Below are 22,857 nucleotides of genomic sequence, written 5' to 3'. Positions count from 1 at the left end.
ATTCTCATCAACGCAAAGTGAATACCCAAATGAGATTCCAAAACTTGCAACAACTCTCCCCTAACATGGTTCTTATGTAATCATCAAAACACTCACAAAAGTATACCGACTATGCTAACCTCGAGCTCAACTCAAATTTTGAAGTAATAACAACAAGGCCAAGTTCTATAACCTAAGTATCATAGGCAACTCGCACATAACACATAGAATCCACCAATCAACCATACTCACTTTATCAAGGAAGTAGGTATAAGAATCACTAAGCGTGTCACATCACACTACCTAGTCTTCTAACATCACAGCCTCTCAAAACCAAGGGTTATGGGTCAACCACAAACAAACTCCACAAAGTCAAATTATCCAACCAAAAGTAATATCTCCCAAAAGAAAGAGAACTATCTAAAAGTCGTTAAGGGAGGATAAGCAAGGAACAATGGACAAGTTGAGAGGGTACAAGAGTAACTTCCAAGGAAGAAGAAAAGAGAGTTTAGAAGAATGATAGGCACCAAGAGGTAAAGAATAAGGCAAGATACACAAAGAATAAGGAACATCTTCGAGGAGGAAAAAAAACATTCTTCAAAACTTGGACAAATCTTCAATCTTCGACAATAGGCACCAAGTCTTGATCGCACCGCGGGTAAGCTCACGGTCATCGATCCAAGGGTACAAACATGATTGACAATCAACAAACAAGTTAGAACCTAACAAAGAGCAAACACAATACAGACTACCACCTTAGATCCTTAAGTCTACCCATCTCTCATTTATTATTTAAGGTCAAGTTTAATTTAAATTTGGGGTACACGTGTGTGCGTCGGGAGCAACATAGGCTCTGATACCAACTGTGATACCCCGCGATAACGCGGAAAATATAACTAATAAAATGCGGAATTTTAGGGAATTTTTGAAACTTTTAAAATTTAAAGCGCGGGTTCACCAAAATCTAAAACATAAATAAAGAGTGCGGAAATAAAGATTTTAAATTATACAACGTGATAGTCGAGGTGAGGGAAAATATATCCCTCGAATGACAATACAAAAAAAGGTAGGTCTAAACAATCCTAATAAACCAACTACTAGGCCGAAGTGCTCGCTAGCTCACACATGTCTTCACCCCATGAATGCATCACTAATACCTGTCATTCATGTAAACATGAACGCCACAGTCAGTGGGGAGTAACTCAAGGTTCTCCCAGCCACAAAATGTCGAACGAACATAACAAAGAACTAAAACAGGTAAGTCATGTAAGACTCTTACAAAAATATGGATATCAAGTTTATGTTTAAACATGGTGATTAAATGAGATGGAACAAGATAGATCAACATTAACATGATAACGGTTAAACTATTCATGTGAGATAATTAAATAATATGAAGGACAAGAAAGCAGACACAGCCACTTAGCCACGAGCACGTATTTCAAGGAGATATGACCAAAGTAACCATCCAAATAATGCAAGACATTTATCACTCTTAGACTATAATTTCCCCGGGTAGGACTACGATAATAATACGGTCCTAGTCTAAATCTGCAGATTCTCGGGTGTACATCCCGATTCGACGTGCGCCAAAGACAAAGACGCACCCAAGACTCGACTACTAAGGAGACCGAGTACCCCAATCGCTGAAAAAGACGAAAGTGGCGGAAAGACTAAGATAAGACTCACTTGCCGAAACAAAGACAAGTGGCCAAAAGCCGTACACGCGAACAAAGACAAGTAGGCCAAAACCGTACTTGCCAGAACATCACAAGTAGGTCAAACCCGTGCTTGCCAGAACAACACAAGCAGGGCAAAAAGTATGTCAAGCACGTGCGATGGTAATATGGCATTTCTACAAGAATACGACTCAACCAAGCGATACGAATCAACTTGGAAAAAGACTAACAATGTAATGAGCCAAAGATAATCCAAATAAGACATCTCATGCCAAATCTTATTCTTAACATGAATAAATAACCCATTTCTTCAATATTTACCACTTGATTAAAAATATAAATAAATAGTAACGGACATTTATAATGAGCGAAACAAGCATTCAGTTATAAATGACTCAAATGTAAGATAAACCATTTACCACTCAGAAGGCATGAATAATTACATTGGACTCATATTGAAATGGAAGCACGTCATGTGAACACAATGTAAACAAATGGAAATGAACAAATTGCATTATGAAAAACATGAGATAAAATGTAAATAACCCAAATGCAAACCATACATGAGTGTATACAACGATAAATGGGTAACCCAAGAGACACAAGGCATGGTAATAGCTTATTATGGACATTAAGGTGCCTAGAACAAAGGAGCGAAGGAAGGTCACGGAACATCCCATAACTTGCCTAAACCAACCGAGACAACCCGTGTAAAACCAGGTTGTGACCCCTGCCAACCCGCCACTGTCCAGTCACCGTCACAACCTAAAACCCATGCTCGGGCGAGACAAACACACAGCTTGACCACTACGACAAAATTTACCACTTTGCACAAGGGCATGAAACAGCAAGTAAAGACTCGCAGGCTCGCTGAGATTACTATGTAAGCAACAATCACCATTTACCAGTTACCCGACAACCCTCACCGCAACCCTCCACGGCTGTCAAACAGCCTGCAACCCGGCTCTAAAAACCGAGCCAACACAGGCCCCCAAACATCCAGCCGTGACGAGCCCCTGCAAAACAAGTCGCCTCTGACCAACCAGCCTGCAACATGACTCCAAAACAATCCCAAAATAGTCCCAATTTAACCTGAAAGCGACCAAACTAAGCTATGTAAAACAGTCCTAAGACAATCCTAGAAAGGCATACAACCCTTCCCCAAAACTGTTTTGAAGTACCTGCAAAGACTACCTCGAAACAACGAGAAATCGTCCAGAAAAAGACTCAAAAACAGTCCCACAATAGCATTATACAGTCCATGAGTAACCTGCACACAGTGACTCAAAACAGTCCCAAAATGTTGTATACAACCGTCCCCAAAGTAGTCCCATTTCCGTCTTAAACCAGCCCAATATCAGCACTCAAATCCTCCATGAAACCATTCCCGAAACAGAGAAGCAAGCCGTTACATATTGACCACCAAACAGTCCCAGTTTACACTTTAAATCGGTCCCGAAGACTACGCGACTCGTACCAAACCAGTCTAAATGAAGGGCGCATAAACGAAACAGCTTAATTCAAACATTATTTCGAGACGGCAATTATCACACAATGGACAAAAACATAAAGGATAAAAAATTATCAAACACGAGCATACGAAACGACACAAAAGACGGTAATTTGGACATTTGTCGAGTAACCTATCACCGTTACCTGTTTTTTTTATCTCTGAAAGTCCAAGGAATCGCCCAAGGATGATCTTAAACCCAAAAACAGAAGAAATTAACCCAAAATCCAAATCCTTTGTAAGACGGCCGAATTGAAATAGAACGAAAGCTTGGCTCTTTCTTACATATAAAGAAGGAGGACGAGGAGAGGAAGCTATTGGTGTAAAAATTAGTGAAAATGGTTGAGAAATGAAGTCGGGATCTGAGTTTGAATGTCGGGTTTAATGGAGGTGTTGATGTTTTTGGTGGATGCTGATTGTTGTTGCTGGTGAATCACGCAAAGGAAGGGGAAAAGAAGGGGGGTAGGGTCGTGGGTACAATAATAATAATAATAATAATGATAATAATAATAATAATAATAATAATAATAATAATAATAATAATAATAATAATAATAATAATAATAATAATAATAATAATAATAATAATAATAATAATAATAATAATAATAATAATAATAATAATAATAATAATAATAATAATAATAACAATAACAATAACAATAACAATAATAACAATAACAATAACAATAATAACAATAACAATAATAATAATAATAATAATAATAATAATAATAATAATAATAATAATAATAATAATAATAATAATAATAATAATAATAATAATAATAATAATAATAATAATAATAATAATAATAATTTAAGTTAGAGATAAGGTGAGTGTGAGTGTGTGTAGTAGGAATCAGATTAGTTCGAATAAATTAGCTTCAAAATGAAAATGTGACGGTCTTATACTAGACGGGATTACGTCTCAAACCTATTATAATTTAAGACGAAAGTTTTCTATTATTAATATTATCATTACTATCCTGCTCGACTAACAAAATATATTTTTATATAAACAGGCTTATAAAAATATAGTTTTTATAAAAATCTTGTTTAAAATAAAATTAATTAAGTTAAATAATTTAAAATATAAATAAAATAAGAGAACGGTTAATTAAATCATAAATGCTAAAAATGGGAAATTCGCGGGTGTTACACAGTGCATATTTAATAGTGAATATTCTCGTTGACGTTCCAGCCCAATAAAATGTATCTTCATGGTGGATCATTAATAAGAGAAATGGAGACTACTTTCTGCAAAATAATAGCACGCGGCAGCAAGTCAGAAAATGTATCCCATTTCCATCCGGAATTATCACTCCACATCTCGCTAACCGTTGCTCCCATAATGTCATCCGGTATTGGAGCAATGTTATGCTCAGACAAGCAAATTCCGTCTACCCATGCGTGATCCCAAAATAAAGTGCGTCGTCCATTACCCACCGCAGTTGTCGTACCTCATACTATAGTCTTAGCTTGTAACAATATTTCAATCCATACATTATACATATTACTCTTAGCTTGAAAAATTTCAATATCGCACCGATTATTGCAGTATTTAGCTCGTAATACCTGCGACTAAAGGCTAGTGGGCTCGAATAATACTCTCCACCCTAGTTTTTGGTAAGGAAAGCCGCATTAGCTTGTCTCACAGATAAGATACCGAGTCCTCCAAGCGATTTTGGCTTTTGGATATGTTCCCAAGATATGAGATGTGCCGACTTTTTCACCTTATCTCCTCCCCATAAAAAAACGTCAGGATTTTATATCAATGGAGCCACATATCGATCTTGGAATTTTAGCCGATTTCATACTATGATCGGCGATAGTCGACAGCGTAGATTGGACTAAAGTAGATCTGCCAGCTAAGGAAAGGCATTTAGTAGATGTAATACCTCGTAGTTTCTAAGGCATTCACTCGACAGAGTACACCGAGTGGACCGAGTATAACCAATACTAGACTTAGTGGAGTTGTTATAATGTCAGCCTATAGAAGGGTCGTCTTAAAACTACCATAACATAAGATCTAGACATCCTATTGATGCGATTCCAATTGGAGGTGATAGCTTATTCTTTTACGGTTCTAACGGTAGGTCACATGCCCAAAATGACCAAGAACGAGTAAGACATGACTGTTTTACGAAAACTGGTCATTGTTAAGAACTGTATCGCACTCGACCGAGTGAGGTTCACTCGACGAGTGGACTCGCCACTCGATCGAGTGCCGCTGTTTTCAGAACACGGGATTTATTCCTTTCTCCCCTAACCTTAAAATCATTTCCACCTTCCTCCTTATCTCTCCAAACTCTCTCCTTTCTCTCACAAACCCTCACAAACACCATATTAGGGGATTCAAGCTTGGTTTAGTGGATTTCTCACCTTCCTCCTTCATTCCTCTTGATTTGTAAGATCTACCCTTTTCTAGTCTTATGAACCCTAACTTTTGGGGGTTTTTAATTGGGTTGATTAATTAGCAATTAATATGTGTTTATGGGTAATTAGAGGCTAACAATAAGGGGTTTTATATTTTATAATAGATTAGGATGTATTATGATAGTTGTTATGTGATTATTGTAGGATGAGACAATTTTATGAGATGGGCTATTGTTGTCTCGGATTAGCTTCTGGAGTATGCTCAAAGGTAGGTTAATCCTACTCGGTTTCGATAATGTGTGTGCATATTTCATGTCTTTTCCATCATTTGCATATTAAGAGTTGGATTTGTACCATATGGAGTTGAGGATTTTGGTAAGTCTTTTATGTTGTTCGGATTGTATTGTGTCATGTGGTTAATTGGTATTCATGATGTTTAAGAAAACAGTAATTAATTGGTAAGAATTATGCATAATCATTATGAAACGAGCATATTGGCATATCATGATGCATTTAACAATATTTGTGATGGTTGATAATTGTTGGTGGTGATTCTTGTTGTTGAGGAGACGTAAGACGGTTGGGAGACCGTCTTACGCTTGAGTCATCTCTTGGAGCTTCCCACTCCAAGAGGGATGTGCACATTAATTGCGTGAGTTTGAAGGGACGCTTGTGGTTTAAGACACAATGTCTGGCAGAGGATCCGGTTGGCTTCAGGACCCGGTATACGTCTAGGCGTGTCCCGGTACTAGTGTGGTTGTCAGTGTAACTGGGCGTGTCCTGGTACCAGTGTGACACCTGTTGGGAAATGTGTCCTCATCAATAGTGCGACCACATGATTTAAATATCGTTATTGAATCTCATTTTTAAGAATACAATTGGGAAGTAATATTGTTACTGTCAACTGGTCAACATATATCGGTAATGATTGGCTGACTAGAGTTTGACATTACTTGTCGTGTGACGGTGGTGATCGCATTGACCCCTAGGTCATACCTAAAGGGCAATACACTTAATTGATTATTTAATTAATCGTATAATGTTACGAGTTAATTAAATTTCTTGAAAAATTGTCGGACAATTTTGGTAGTAAAATTTACGTATCAAATTGAAATATGATTAAATGAGATACGGTCTGAGTAATCGAATTGTATCATTACTCGGATGAAATTATTGTTTAAAGAAACGATTGGATTTGAATGAATTATTATAAATACAATCTGTTGTGATTTATAAATGGTAAAAATATTTTGGCACAAGTAATTATGAAATTACTAAGTCAATTTTTGTATATGACGTATTTTTGATAATACGTTGAATTTTTAATATATTAAAAATTACATAACAAATATATGTGACATGTGACATGTAACATGTAGACAATTGACAAAAATAATATGGACTCCATATTATGTAAATGCCGAAATAATGGAGGGGATTAGGCTTAAATTGTGTTTATATTTTAAATAAGAAAGCATAATGATGATAAAGTAATCTAGCCATGCAAGCCTATGAACATTGTTAAGAGCAAAAATTTCATGCATTGGCTCTTTCCTTTCCTCCACTCCCACCGGTTTTTGGGAAGAAAAAAAACACTTGAGATTTTTCTTATTTTTGCCTAATATTCACTAAGAGGTAGTGGATGTTCATTCATTCTTTTTACTCATCAAAATATAAGATTTCTAGAGAGACAAAACTCTCTCTTCTTCTTCTCTCCCATATAGCCGAAATTATTAAGTGTATATAATAATTTTGGGTCATTTTTCTACTAGATTAATATTATACTAGTATTCATAATATTAATTAGATTAAGTGTTAAGCCTTGGGTATAAAGCTTGGGGAGAGATCTTATTCTTAGATCTTGTTCATCCATTGGAATAGCTCAAGAACAAGAAGAGAAAGGTGATCTCTCTTGTGCCCAATATAGCCGAAATATTGAATGTAAGGACATTATTTCTCTTCTTGTATATTATTGTTTGCATGCATAAAATCCGTTTAATTTTATGACAAATTATTTTAGACATATATGAGTATGTTAAAGTGTATATGAATCTACATTTCTTTCAATCGGTATCATGAGCCACGGTTGTTTGCATGCAAATTGGTTAAAAGTTTTTCCGAGTTATATGAATAACAAATAAAACTTATAAAATTTGTGTTATTATGATATATCACGAAATTATTACATGCATGTTAATATTTCTGGTCCTAAAGTGTTTTAGGATATTTTGGTTAATTTTTCGGATTTTTATTGTTCATATTTCATTATAATGACATTTAAATGTGATTTTATGAGTAAAAATGTCATTTTTGGACGAAAATTAGCTATACTTCGAATTTTCACTTGGTTTTTGGATATGTTGTTACATATATTATTTTGAGATAACCTGTAAATTCTCATAATTTTTTGGACTTGTTATGCTCGAAAAATGAATTTTTCATTATTAAATTCGGATTTAAGAGAAAAATAGGTTAATATGAGTTAAATTTCGAATCTGGTCATAGAAAATTAATATGTTGTCACATGCAATTTTACAAAATGTGTGTAAAATAATTGGCTATAAAGAAGTCTTTTAGCATGATTTATGAATTTTTGAAGAAAAATTAGCATAAATAGTGACATTATTAGTGTAAAATTAATAAAACATAATCTATGACTTAGGAAAAACGTCTAATGTTGCATTTTATTGTATTTTTCAGATCTAAAATTAAAAATTTAATGAAAATAATTTTTCCATGTTTTTTTGATTATTTTATTCAATATCGATAAACCGCAACATTGTTTTTCCGGAAATTTTTCGAAATTTTCAACCTAAGATTTTGAACATTATGAGTGTCATGGATTTTTCCAGAATGTTCATGAATTTAAATTTCAAATTTCAAATTTATTTGAAATTTTGTGATTTATTTGAAGTTTAATAGCTTATTTTTGTAATTTTGGTCCATTTATGAACAATTTTGTAAATAAAAGTTAATTATGGTCAAATTATTAGTGAAGACTATATTTTGAGTCCTAAGAGGTTAGGGTAATTAACTTATGCATAAATATGAGTTTATGTATTTTTGTGATTATAAAATGTTGAAATCACGCAAATCCGTAAAAACCGAGTAATATACGATATTGGCTAATTAAAAGGCGATTTAGCATAAAATTGAGCATGTTCATACATATTATAATGCTGCATTTTTCTTTATGATTGTCATAATTTTAATTTATGTAATTTTGAATTATGTAATTTTACTTAGTATGGCCTTAGATTTTAATTGGTATTTCCCGAAATGTATGGGAATATCGATTCGGTTGTAATTTTTATTGTGATCTCGTATCACCGTTTTGTAATTTAATAGATTTATTTTATTTTAGTTACAAATGTATAATAGGAAATTATGTAATTTATTATGTAATTTTATTCATTCCGGAGTTCCTAAAGACGGATTTCTTCAAGAATGGCGATACATAAAGACGGTGTTACCTCGAGATGCGTGCCACAACCGAAGTTCAAGGGACCAATGGAGTTGGTTTCCGAATATGTAATAGATTAATAGTTTTTCTATTTTAGGAAAGGCCATACTAGGATTTATTTTTCCTTTATGCTTGCATTTTATTTTATGTCACATGCATCGCTAAATCGCCATAACTAAACATGCATTGTCTTTTATCAAGTTTTTCGACCGTGTCAATTAGAATTATCGTAGTTCACCGCTTTAGTTCACTTAAAACGTGATAGATAATAAATTGACATGACCTCTCGCTAAAACTATCAATTGAGACATAGCCTTACCAAATAGTAGAAACCATGAAAACCTATTTCGTGAGGGAGTGCACTCTGCCACACCGGGGTACAAACCTTGTTACGTAGGGGAAGTGGGTGATGAATGTTAATCCACCGAATTCATGTTGATGAGGGATGTATCGGCCCCACCGTGCCCAAGTTAATGTGGGTTTGGATCATGGACACATTTATTCGAAATTTGGATTGAACTCAACAAAAGTATTTGATAAGGGATGTATCGGCCCCACCGTGCCCTTGTCGATGTGTTTTGGGCTATAGATAATTGTTAATGTAATATTATCGACCAAGAGTTCTAAAAGTAGAATCGATTAAACGTTAATCCACCGAGTTATATTGATAAAGGATGTATCGGCCCCACCGTGCCTAAGTCGATATGAATTTGGGTCTTGGAATCATTTATTATAGTTGGGTAGAGGTCACTATATAAATGTTCATATCTTGTTAAATTTGCAAGTATGATTTAAAAAGACAAATGTTAATATTTCCTTTCCTCCATATTTGTAGTGCATTACAATGAATCCATCAAATGCTACCGCACCGATAACCATTGAGTCATATCACCATGTTCTTGACGACGTATGCTTCAACAATAATTTCGATACAACTAGAGAACTTCATTTCGGGATAGGTTCGGATGGAAACCTTAATTTCATCACCACTTCTAAACCACCCACTACTACTAGACCTCGTGTGAGTCCGTCTCAGGAAGACTACCTCATACGATCTATAGGGTCTTTGTCTCTGGAAGATAAAGATGCCAAAGCTAGTGGGAGCTCTAGCAATCAAGTTCTTGCATCAAAGGGTAAGAGGTTCAAGAAGAAAGGAAAGAAAGTCAAAAACTTCAAGCAAGTTAATGATGAGTGCCATTATTGCTATGGCATGGGACATTGGCTTAGGAATTGCCCTATGTATTTGCGAAATATAAGGGAAGGACTCATTGCTCCAAAAGGTACAATTCCTAAAGAAATTTATGTTATTGATATAAATTATACTTCCACTACGACATGGGTACTAGATACCGGTTGTGGTTCTCACCTTTGTAATCATTTACGGGTTTAAGAGATGTGGAGAGGCTTAGCAAAGGAGATGTGGATCTACGCCTTGGAAATGGAGCTCGGGTAGCGGCCGAATCCAAGGGAACTTATGTTTTAGCTTTGCCAAATGGATTTGAGTTGTATTTGCATAATTGTTTTTATGTACCTACACTCTCTAAAAACATTATTTCAATCGCCATGCTAGACGTGGACGGTTTTTGTTTTGTCATTAAGAACAATCGTTGCTCTATTTCTAGGAATGATTTGGTTATTGGCCAAGCTACTTCCATCAATGGCATTTACATTTTAGAGACCTCAAATCCGACAAATGATATCTATAACATTCAATCAAAGAAACTCAAAACAAGTGACCCAAGTGAAGCGTTCATTTGGCATTGTCGATTAGGTCACATAAACGAGAATCGCATCAAAAGATTAATTTCGACTAATGTGATTACACCATTTGATTATCAATCATATGGCACATGCGAATATTGCCTAATTGGCAAAATGACTCGTAATCCTTTTAGTGGTAAAGGGACACGAGCTAGTGAGCTATTGGGACTCATACACACCGATGTGTGTGGACCATTGTCTATCACCGCTCGTGGTAATTATGACTACTTCATAACCTTCACCGATGATTTAAGTAGATATGGGTATATCTATTTAATTAAACATAAGAGTGAAGCGTTTGAAAAATTCAAGGAATTTCAAAATGAAGTGGAGAACCAATTGAATAAAAGGATTAAGGCACTACGATCCGATCGTGGTGGAGAATACCTTAGCCTTGAATTTGACTCACACTTGAAAAGTCGTGGTATTATATCACAACTTTCTCCACCCGGAACACCTCAACTTAATGGTGTTGCCGAAAGGAGAAATCGAACCTTACTAGATATGGTTCGATCCATGATGAGTCAAACCGAGTTACCGAACTCGTTTTGGGGATTTGCGATACAAACCGCAATTCGATCTTTGAATAATAGTCCCACAAAGTCCACCGAAAAGACTCCATGTGAGATGTGGACGGGTAAGATCCCAAATATATCCTATATGAAGATTTGGGGATGTGATGCTTACGTCAAAACTAAGAACGACAACAAGCTAGCCCCAAGATCCGAAAAATGCATCTTTGTAGGTTATCCCTCGACCTATCGAGGGTATTACTTCTACAAACCTCAAGATCATAAAGTGTTTGTGTCTTGCGAGGCTGTCTTCTTAGAAAGAGAATTTATTTCTAAAAGACAGAGTGGGAGAAATTTTGAACTTGATGAAGTTCAAGAGCCACAAACCGAGATAGAGACGCAAGAAGATGTTCCTTCGTCGTCTAACGCGGTTGTATCTCCTCCACTAAGAAGGACGGGCCGAGTAATTCGCCATCCCGATCGATATGTGGGACTTATCGAAGAAGATGGAACACTCGATGTGTTACTTATGGAAAGTGACGAGCCCGCCACCTACAAGGCCGCAATCTCTAGTCCTAATTCCACCTTATGGCTTGAAGCCATGAAATCCGAAATGGATTCTATGCTTGAAAACCAAGTTTGGGACTTGGTAGATTTGCCTAAAGGGGCAAGACCCCTCCAATGCAAATGGATATTCAAGGTAAAAAATGGCATAGAAGGACATGACGATGTCTACAAAGCTAGGCTAGTGGCAAAAGGATTTACCCAAGTCCAAGGTCTCCATTATGATGAGACCTTCGCCCCCGTAGCCATGCTAAGATCCATACGGATTTTGTTAGCGATCGCCGCATTTCATGATTATGAAATATGGCAAATGGATGTCAAAACCGCTTTTCTAAATGGGCATTTAGAGGAGGAGGTGTACATGATACAACCCGAAGGTTTTGTTGATTCTAAAAATCCTAACAAAGTGTGCAAGCTTAAGAGATCCATTTATGGTCTTAAGCAAGCATCTAGAAGTTGGAATCATCGTTTCAATCATGTTATAAAAGAAAATGGTTTCACTCGAAATGTTGAGGAACCATGTTTATACATGAAATTCAGTGGGAGCAATGTTGTGTTCCTAATCTTGTATGTCGATGACATACTACTCATTGGAAATGATATTCCAATGTTGTTTTCTGTTAAGAAGTGGTTAGGTAACCACTTCCAAATGAAGGATTTAGGAGAGGCACAACGCATATTAGGTATCTGGATCTATAGAGATAGACCCAAGAGGATATTGGCACTAAGTCAAGAGTCTTATGTTGATAAGATTCTTCGACGATTCAAGATGGACAAATCCAAAAGGGGTTTGGTACTGTGGTAACCGGAATGATATTGAGCCGGACTCAATGTCCCTCCGAACCCCATGATGTTGAACGCATGAAGTTGATCCCTTACGCTTCCGCTGTTGGATCAATCATGTATGCCATGATATGCACACGTCTCGATGTCTCGTATGCCTTGAGCATGACGAGTAGATATCAAGGAAATCCAGGTGAGAGTCACCGGATTGCTGTCAAGAACATCCTTAAGTACTTGAGAAGAACTAAGGACTCTATCCTTGTGTTTGGAGGAGACACCGAGTTGCGTGTTACAGGATACATGGACTCAAGTTTTCAAACGGATAGAGATGACATGAAATCACAAGTCGGTTTTGTTTTCATGCTCAATGGTGGTGCCGTAGTGGAGAAGCTTCAAGGAAGCTATAACCGCGGATTCGACAACGGAGGCTGAGTACATAGCAGCATCAGAAGCTGCCAAGGAAGCTATGTGGATCAAGCAATTCACGGAAGGTCTAAAAGTAGTACCTACCGCCGATGATCCCATCACTCTCTATTGTGATAATAGTGGGACGATCTTCCAAGCTAAGGAGCCAAAGTCTAGTAATAGATCTAGACATGTACTTAGAAAGTATCATGTAATAAGAGATTTCATTGAAAGAAAGGAAATTGCGATTTGTAAGGTTGGGACGGATGACAACATAGCCGATCCGCTCACCAAGCCTTTATCGCAAGCTAAGCATGATGGGCATGTTGCGTCCATGGGACTTAAACGTGTACCAAATTTTTGTTAGATTTTGAAATGAAATAAAAGTGTTATTTTTGTTCATGTTCATAATCGCATTTGTCTTTTATCCTTAATTTATACTTTGTTACATCCAAACGGGTTGTAGAGACAATTGAACCCCGTTAAAGTGAACATGGATTAACATTGTTTTGCCCATAGTTACTTATATGAGGTGACGTCTCGAAGTGACTAGAGTGTGAGGCGATTGATGGCAAGTTCAAGTGCCATACAGTCATGTGAGATGACTAGTCGATCACATAGGCAGACTGTTAGGAACATTTTGTCGGGCCTAATGACCGCTTATAGAGTTCTGGCAAATTTATATAGCCTGGTCGTGGCGAGAGCTACTATAGTATTCTAATGAGTCAATTCTTTTGACTAAAGACTATTCTCCTAAGATGGCACAGTTTCATATTAACTTTGATTTGTGTTACTACGACCTTCGTAAATGGGGTCAAATGGGCATATTTTGGGTTATGATGGCTGTGGCTAGTCGAAGGGAATGAGTGCGATAGGAATTGTCCACCCCTAGTCGGGGTTATAACAATATCTCGGGGCCACTCGAGGAGTAATGAATCGAAATGCGTGGCCACGCTCGGAAAGTATCTATGATAGATAAGTCCGGTCAATCGCTTATTCTCCGGATCGAGGAAACCACTCTCGATATGATCACTTGCAAGTACGACCCGAAAGACACCTTGCATTGAGTGGGAGATAGTAATAGGACAAGAGAATTGGTGACGCACACTTGTCGAGGACAAGTGGGAGATTGTTGGGAAATGTGTCCTCATCAATAGTGCGACCACATGATTTAAATATCGTTATTGAATCTCATTTTTAAGAATACAATTGGGAAGTAATATTGTTACTGTCAACTGGTCAACATATATCGGTAATGATTGGTTGACTAGAGTTTGACATTCTTGTCGTGTGACGGTGGTGATCAGTTGACCCCCTAGGTCATACCTAAAGGGCAATACACTTAATTGATTATTTAATTAATCGTATAATGTTACGAGTTAATTAAATTTCTTGAAAAATTGACGGACAATTTTGGTAGTAAAATTTACGTATCAAATTGAAATATGATTAAATGAGATACGGTCTGAGTAATCGAATTGTATCATTACTCGGATGAAATTATTGTTTAAAGAAACGATTGGATTTGAATGAATTATTATAAATACAATCTGTTGTGATTTATAAATGGTAAAAATATTTTGGCACAAGTAATTATGAAATTACTAAGTCAATTTTTGTATATGACGTATTTTTGATAATACGTTGAATTTTTAATATATTAAAAATTACATAACAAATATATGTGACATGTGACATGTAACATGTAGACAATTGACAAAAATAATATGGACTCCATATTATGTAAATGCCGAAATAATGGAGGGGATTAGGCTTAAATTGTGTTTATATTTTAAATAAGAAAGCATAATGATGATAAAGTAATCTAGCCATGCAAGCCTATGAACATTGTTAAGAGCAACAATTTCATGCATTGGCTCTTTCCTTTCCTCCACTCCCACCGGTTTTTGGGAAGAAAAAAAACACTTGAGATTTTTCTTATTTTTGCCTAATATTCACTAAGAGGTAGTGGATGTTCATTCATTCTTTTTACTCATCAAAATATAAGATTTCTAGAGAGACAAAACTCTCTCTTCTTCTTCTCTCCCATATAGCCGAAATTATTAAGTGTATATAATAATTTTGGGTCATTTTTCTACTAGATTAATATTATACTAGTATTCATAATATTAATTAGATTAAGTGTTAAGCCTTGGGTATAAAGCTTGGGGAGAGATCTTATTCTTAGATCTTGTTCATCCATTGGAATAGCTCAAGAACAAGAAGAGAAAGGTGATCTCTCTTGTGCCCAATATAGCCGAAATATTGAATGTAAGGACATTATTTCTCTTCTTGTATATTATTGTTTGCATGCATAAAATCCGTTTAATTTTATGACAAATTATTTTAGACATATATGAGTATGTTAAAGTGTATATGAATCTACATTTCTTTCAATCCCCATACTCCAAGTGCCTTACCAGGACCACTCAGGTATAAGAACATCACCATCTCGGTTACCCGAGACAATGAATATCATAAGACAATAATGAAACGTACTTTAAAAGTAAATATAATTTAAATGTTTACATGTTCAAAACCAAACTGATAAATCAAATACAAGTTCCAAAACCAAATGTCTACTAGCCAAAACTGAATACTAAGAACATCGTCTGACACAGCGGAAGACTCTTCTAATTCTAAGTGATAACTCATCCCAGTTAGCCCAAAAGCGCCATATCAAACCTGCTCAACAACTGCTCACCATCCCCGAATGGATCACCACAGTTTTACAAAACAAACAACGGGGTCAGTACTAATTACACAATACAATCACAATAAGACAAATGCCAAATAGCTCAATCGTCACATCAAACTCCAAACTCCATAATCAATCTCCTCATAACTGACTACACACTAAAGTGTGTAGTCCTGTCAGAGTACTCATTGCAACAGATACTCCACACCGCCAGTGGGGGACCGCAGCCGTTCCCACCTAAGCCCCGCTCATCTCCATCGAGCGATAAACCCATGTTCATTAATGTACACATCCCTTCTGTGGCGGGTTCCACAGAAGGTGAACCAAGGGCGTGAATCCACTCCCGCAAGTGACTCCACTCAGCCAGGGACGCACCCCGAAGATCACAGACAGATACAATAACAACAACAGTCAACGATAATAGACAACAACCGTCACAACCACCAACAATATACTTTAACAACAATCACAATGAAACCACCAATCACAACATGTAATTAATACTGAGTAGGGAAACCCTACCTGGAATGCAATCACAAATCAGACGATCTAGCAGCTGTCTCAAAATCTCTCCTCTACGAATCCTCCTCCTATACATATATTCATATAATTACTACTTAACCATATAAAACAAAAAAACCCCCAAATCCTCAAATTAGGGTTTAACCAATATCAACCAAATGCTATAAAAACGGTACGTAGGACTTACCCTTGACGCAAGGATCACAATGATATCAAGAACAAATGAAACCGACTCCTCTAGCTCCGGGATTTGTCAATAAAGCGGAAGAACAAAGCAACATACTTGAAATCTCTCTTAATCAGTGAATTAGGTTTTGTAAAAGTGTTTAAGGAAGATGACGAAAGTTATTATATATTAATCCGCCTTATTAACAAAACCCATCAAATAACACCCGATAACCGAATTACTCGATCGAGTAAGACACGTACTCGATCGAGTGCCACTTACTCGATCGAGTGCCAAGGCTACTCGATCGAGTACCCTACAGGCAGACCACTATTTCGTATACCAAACATATTTACTCGACAGAGTAAGCCCCACTCGATAGAGTACCCAGAGACTCATAAAACCGTAGTATTACAACCAGTGTGGTTGTCGGTATGTCTGGGCATGTCCTGATACCGTGGTGGTGGTTGTTGATAGTGGTTTATTCATATTAGTAGTCATGTTGCATATTCACACACTTGAGTCGTGTCGCACTTTATTTGTTAATTAAAACCGACGTTTGTTGTGTCTGTGTATTTGTCACCTCTCTCTTTTGGGGTGGCCTATGTCGATCCATATGATATCATTTGGTCATATGGGGAGCAGGTTAGGTACATATGGTTTGGATAGTGCGCGGGAGACGAGACGAGCTTGATGAGTCACAAGACGAGTATAGTTGTTAGATGAGTATAGTAACCATGAGTTGTATTTTATTCATTAGTTAACGGTTTGTAATCACTAAACCTGTCATTTATAATAAATGTTTTTTTATTGTATCTTCGATTCATTGCCTCGAGAAACCGAGAAGGTAACATCTCCCAATTACCTTGGCCGAGTAAGAAGTGGGTGCTACAAAGTGGTATCATAGCGACGATTTTGGAACATAAACCAATGAACCAAAATGAATTTAGGAGCGTCTAATAAAATGAACCCGACATGAGTACAATAAAAGGTCGGTTTTGGGTGAGAAGGATCCCTCATTTAAAAACTAGATCCTATTATTTCGGTTGGTCACTACGTGGGTGGTTACGATTCGGGAAACGTAACGTGAAGTGGAATGTTGCATGATTATGCTTCTGTTATAGTGTTGTTGAAAATCTTGCATGATATAGAGGTTGTGTGATAAATTTATAATATGATAGTTAAAATGATGGAATTGAAACGTTTACTTGAGTGAAATATATGTGATACGAGTAGAAAATTGTTTCATGTGAAATGCATTCATTTGTAGGAGTATTACGTGTTTGAGTATGATGTGCTTTGAAGCCGTAATTTGCATAGTTGATAGGATTCTTACATGATGTAGATATTCCTTTGGTAAATTTTAGTATATAAAAATTGGAGGAAAGAGTAATGTGTTTAACATGTTTTGAAAATGGTTATGGCGAGTTAGTATGTGAGGGGCACTATCCCCGTCTTTTAGCATTTCAATACCACATATATGCTTGAATTTCACTAGTACCATAGTAAGGTGTGATTAGTAATAGTGGTTAGTAAAGTAATCGCTAGTATAAGCATAGTAATTCTTAGTCGGGATTGCAAACCATAGAGAGGCACCCAACCGAGTGCGGGCTAGTACTCGACCGAGTGAACCATACCACTCGACCAAGTTGACCTATTTCCAGAAACTTGAAAATTTCTGGAAGAGAGTCACTTGACCGAGTGGACGGGCACTCGACCGAGTGAACTCAGCACTCGACCTAGTGCCAATTTCTGGGCTGTAAATTTCGCAAAAATGATGTTATTGCCTTATTTTATCTCTTTAATCATCCATTTAAAATCATTTTTCCTTGTAAACTTCATTGTTGATTGTTTATTGCTCGAATTCAAGTTCCTACTCTATTTTAGTCCCTTAAATTGACTAATTTCACCGTGCAAGTGACACTTTCATTCCTCTCATTCTCCCAACATGATTTTTGTGTATAAATCTACGTTAATTCCTTCACATTTTGTCAAATCATTACATGTTGTGTTAGATTCATGGTATTAATCACCTCCTAATTCCTTTATAATGTCAAGTATAAAATTTTTTCGTTGAATTTTGCCCAATTTTATTTTTATGAACTCGAAATATATATTTTGGAGTCAATAATTTGATTTTGTATTTGTTGCTTGGTTAATTGTTTAACAAGGACTAAGGTTTAGTTGTTATTATTAACTTTTGTAGTATATTTGCAATTTGTCTTGAAAATTTATTCCCAAATATTTCGAAACTTTGATGATCATGCTTAAGTTTTGAATTTTCGCGTTTGAAGCCTACTTTAATTGGCTAATGAGGCAACTTTCCTTGTTAGTAACGACATGTATCATTTTGATTCAAAATTTAATCTTAATTGTGGCCCAAAATTTTTGGGATTTCATGGATTTTTATTTTGATTTTGGGATTTCCGGGATCAAATTTCTTCGCTTGCTTAGGACCCTTAGACATTGCCTTATAAGCCTCAGTACTCTTCTTAATTTGCTTTTTTACTTGAGCATGGATATGGAGCATTTACTCAACTCATTTCATGGCATTATAATCAATTGAAATCCTCTTGATTGGGGCTAGATAAGTAGGCATTAACTGATTTGTGCCATAGACAACCTCGAATGGTGACTTGCCCGTGCTTGTAGAATGAGCCCTATTGAAGGCAAATTCGGCTTGAGCTAGTTTGCGGTCCCAATCTTTCAATGAACTTGAAACCGTGCACCTTAGCATCATCCCTATATCTTATTAGTAAACTCCATTGAGGGTAATGAGAGATGCTAAATAAAAGCCTTGTCTTGAGTAGCTTCCACAATGTTCTCCAAATATGACTCATGAACTTTGAGTCCCTATCCGAGACAATGGGTTTAGGAAAACCATGGAGTTTGACCACTTATTTGAAATATAGCTCGATCACACTAGATGCATCTTCAGTTTTCCTACAAACAATGAAATGAGCTATCTTGCTAAACCTATCCACAACCACCATGATAGAGTCCTTTCCCCTTTGAGTTCTTGGTAGAGCAACAATGAAATACATATTTATATCCTTCCATGGCTTGTTTGGAATGGGTAGAGTAGTGTAGGGGCCTGCTTGGAATGAGGACTTAGTTGGTTGGCAAGGAGCACACCTCTTGATCACATCTTGGAAATTTTCAAGAATCTTAGGCCAATGGAATTGATCTTGGAGTATGTCATAGGTATTTTGGAAGCCAAAATGTCCGGCAAGACCATTAGAATGCACTTCCCTCATTAATAGACTTCTATAAGGCCCATTAGGCACACACAATCGGTTTCCCAAGAACAAGAACCCATTTTACATCGTGTATTTGCTGCCATTTTGGATTGGCCAGCTTGGAGTAGCTCCTAGTCTTGCTTGAAATCCGGGTCTTTAACATAAAGCTCTTTCATATATTCGAAACCAAGTATCCTTTGCTCCATGAAACTCAACATATTAAACCTCCTAGACAATGCATCAACCACTATATTTTCTTTCCCTTCGATATATTTACTTGAAAAGTTGAAGGATTGTAGGAATTATACCCATTTAGCATGCCTATTATTGAGCTTATGTTGGACATTAATGTATTTAAGAGCCTCATGATCCGAATAGAACACAAACAACTTTGGCTTCAAGTAGTTGCTCCAATGGGTTAAGGCTCGAATGATGGAAAAGAATTCCTTGTCATAGGTTGAATAGTTGAGCTTGGCACCATTCAACTTGTCACTAAAGTAAGCAATTGGCTTGTACTCTTGCAAGAGGACAACCTCAATGCTATTTCCACTAGCATCACATTCAACTTCAAATAGCTTGTCGAAATTTGGCAAAGCAAGTATAGGAGACTCACATAGCATCCCCTTTATGATGTTAAAATAGCTCTCGACTTTTTCATTCCACTTGAACTCCCATTTCTTCATACATTCAGTTATAGGAGCCATATTGGTGCTATCCTTGATGAACCTTCTATAGAAAGAGGCTACTCCATGAAAACTCCTCACCTCCGTAATGTTCCTTGGAGTAGGCCATGTTTTGATTATCTCAATCTTCTGTTGGTCAACTAGAACACCCCGGTAAGAAATAATGAACCCCAATAATTGGACTTCATTTTGCATAAATGAACACTTCTATAACTAGCTTGCCATAAAACTTGTGCTCCCTAAGAGTTTCAAACAACAAACAACACTTGTAAATTCTTGAGATGCTCTTCTTTGGAGGGACTATATACCAATATGTCATCAAAGTATACCACGACAAATCTGCCCAAGTGATGCCTAAGCACCTCGACCATCAATCTCATAAAAGTGCTTGATGCATTAGATAGGCCAATGGGAACCACAAGACACTCATATACCCCACGCTTGGTGTTGAAGGTCGTCTTCCATTCATCACCTTCCTTGATTCTCACTTGGTGGTAACCTTGCCTTAGATCAATCTTAAAGAATAATTTGACTCCACTAAACTCATCCAAGATGTCATCTAGCCTAGATATGGTAAACCTATACTTGATGGTAATGTTGTTGATGGCTCTACTATCTGTGCACATCCTCCACGTTCCATCTTTTTTGGGCACCAAGAGAGCCAGGACATCACATGTATTAAGGGATTACCTCACAAAGCCTTTGTTCATAAGCTCTCTAATTTGGTGTTGTAGCTCTTGAATGGCCTTAGGATCACTTCTATAGGCAACCTTGTTTAGTAATGTAGCACCGGTAATGAAATCAATTTGATGCTCAATGCCTCTAAGAGGAGGCAACCCACTTGGAAGTTCATTTGGAAACACTTCTTCACAGGATTTGATTAGCTCTTGGACCTCGTTAAGAAGTGACATTTTCTGCCCCCCAAACACATCTTTTGCAACGAGAACATAGACATCATATTCACTCTTCAACTCGTGGATCATTTCGGCCTCATTGATCAACAATACCTTTCTTGAAGGCTCAAGCATAGAGGGTGGTATGGTGTACTTAAGGGCTAGTAGTAGGTGCGTTAGGATGACCTTCTTCTTGCCAAACTTGAAGGTGTAGCTGTTGTCCTTTCCATAATGCACCGAATATCTATCAAACCCCCAAGACCTACCAAGTAGAAGATGGCAAGCATCCATAGGTTGAACATCACAAAGAGCCTCATCCGAATAGTTCTTGCTAATGGAGAAGAACACTAGGCATTGCTTATCCACTCTAACTTCAGCCCTCTTGTTGAGCCACCTCAATTTATAAGGATTAGGGTGGTCTTGTGTAGACAAAGAAAGCTTCTCGATGAGGGTGCTAGAAGCCACATTAGAACAACTCCCTTCATCAATGATAAGATAGCAAACTCTTCCCTTAATGATGCACCTAGACCTAAAGATTTGTTGTCTTTGGTCCATCTCCAAGAGTTGGGGTTGGGTATACATCACCCTCCAAGTAACCAAGCTCAAACCCGCATCCGGCATAACCACCATTTCAGTCTCCTCTTGCTCCTTTTCTCCCTCATCATCATTACGAACAAGGACTTCATCATTATCCCCAATGAACCACCTCTAAACCACTAAGAGCTCTCTTGGTTTGACAGTCCTTATCAAAGTGACCATAACTGTAATACTCGGGAATTGTAGGAACGCTGTTGACCGATCTTGTTGACCAAACAGACCTTAGGGATGATTGGGTGAGGGATCAGACTGGTAATAGGGGGTGTATAAGTCAGTCACTCGACCTAGCGGAGGCCACTCGGCCGAGTATCACCAATACTCGACCGAGTGGAGTCTACTCGGTCGAGTGTTCTTATACTCGACCGAGTATGGCTGCTGTCGACGTGTTATTATAAGTTCGAGTTCGCGAGATTCATTTCTATTTTCTCATTTCCTCGACAGTTTCTCTTTCTCTAACCCTAGACCATCTCCCTCCTCTATCACTCCATAGTTCATACCTTAAAGAAGTTAGCCTAAACCCCTACCATGGGAATGTCGGGATTCGCGGAGCAAGGAGGACGTGGGTGGTGGTTGTTTATGTCGTCACCGATGTGCAAGGTTAGGTAAGTTGCTGCCTTGTGTCCTTTTAATTGATTCTTTGAGTATAGTCGTGTAATAGGACATGGTTATTATTGTTAGGGTGCTTGTTGGAGTCGTGCGCGGCTGTAGTTGGAAGTCTTTCATGCTTTGCGATGAGGTAGGGTCTCCCTACTCAGTCTACTGTTAATTGAATTCAATTTATGATTGTATTATGATTCATGGCTGTCTGCTGATCATCGGAGTATAGTGGTTGTGGTAACGATGACGTGTCATGTGACAGCTGCGATGTTGTGATTGAGATTGTGGTGGAGTCACTTGCGGGAGTGGCTCCACACCCTAGTTCGCCCTTCCGTGGAACCCGCCACGGGAGGGGATGTGCACATTAAGGGACAGGGTCTGTTAGTCGCTCGTTGAGGAGCTGGACTAGGTGGGGATGGGCTGCGGT

At 37.3% G+C, this 22,857-nt stretch overlaps 1 protein-coding gene across 1 annotated transcript; it reads right to left on the bottom strand.

The window, feature by feature from the left end:
- Positions 1-20,591: 20,591 nt before the first annotated feature.
- On the bottom strand, positions 20,592-21,866 carry LOC141600702 (uncharacterized). Its single transcript, XM_074420946.1, has 2 exons — positions 21,034-21,866; positions 20,592-20,922 (listed from the first exon to the last, which is right to left on the bottom strand). Exons 1-2 carry the CDS (start codon positions 21,864-21,866, stop codon positions 20,592-20,594), a joined length of 1,164 nt encoding a protein of 387 aa, XP_074277047.1.
- Positions 21,867-22,857: the final 991 nt, after the last annotated feature.

The sequence above is a fragment of the Silene latifolia genome, chromosome 9 (assembly GCF_048544455.1).
Source record: "Silene latifolia isolate original U9 population chromosome 9, ASM4854445v1, whole genome shotgun sequence".
NCBI lineage: Eukaryota > Viridiplantae > Streptophyta > Magnoliopsida > Caryophyllales > Caryophyllaceae > Silene > Silene latifolia.
This window is presented reverse-complemented; position numbering and strand designations above follow the sequence as displayed.

What these genes read in the sequence shown, in the direction of transcription:
- LOC141600702 (XM_074420946.1), bottom strand. Translation starts at nt 21,866, where the DNA reads ATGGTGGTTATGCCGGATGCGGGTTTGAGCTTGGTTACTTGGAGGGTG. An exon ending in ATGAACAAAGGCTTTGTGAG is followed by an intron (nt 20,923 to 21,033) that starts GTAATCCCTTAA and finishes CATCAAGTATAG; the next exon opens with GTTTACCATATCTAGGCTAG.